General features: G+C 69.2%; 1 protein-coding gene across 1 annotated transcript in view; it reads left to right on the forward strand.

Annotated features, from left to right (window-relative positions):
* The first annotated feature begins 39 nt into the window (after positions 1-39).
* Positions 40-263, forward strand: part of Eif3a (eukaryotic translation initiation factor 3 subunit A) — a 35,594-nt gene continuing 35,370 nt past the window's right edge. The window contains exon 1 of the mRNA XM_033761388.1: positions 40-263. This exon is cut by the window's right edge and continues 1 nt beyond it. Within this exon, the coding sequence (XP_033617279.1) occupies positions 223-263 (41 nt within the window). The 5' untranslated portion in view covers positions 40-222.

Below are 263 nucleotides of genomic sequence, written 5' to 3' on the forward strand. Positions count from 1 at the left end.
TGCCCGGAGGGTGGGCCTCCCGCAAGGGCCGCCTTAACATCCGGGGCTTGGGCGGCGGCCTTGCCGCCGCGCTGGGGTCACGTGGCTCCTTCCTTTCCGTCTGTGGCCGGCTGGGAGCTGGTGAGGCGCGTGGGATCTCGCGCTGGTTCCCCTTCGTCCCCTCTCCCGGCTCGGGCCACTGGGGAGTTTGCTGACGCCGGGTAAACTCAGCCTGCTGCCAGGATGCCGGCCTACTTCCAGAGGCCGGAAAATGCCCTCAAACG

This window comes from Fukomys damarensis, unplaced genomic scaffold (assembly GCF_012274545.1).
Source record: "Fukomys damarensis isolate Sample0158 unplaced genomic scaffold, DMR_v1.0_HiC HiC_scaffold_8, whole genome shotgun sequence".
NCBI classification, from domain to species: Eukaryota; Metazoa; Chordata; class Mammalia; order Rodentia; family Bathyergidae; genus Fukomys; species Fukomys damarensis.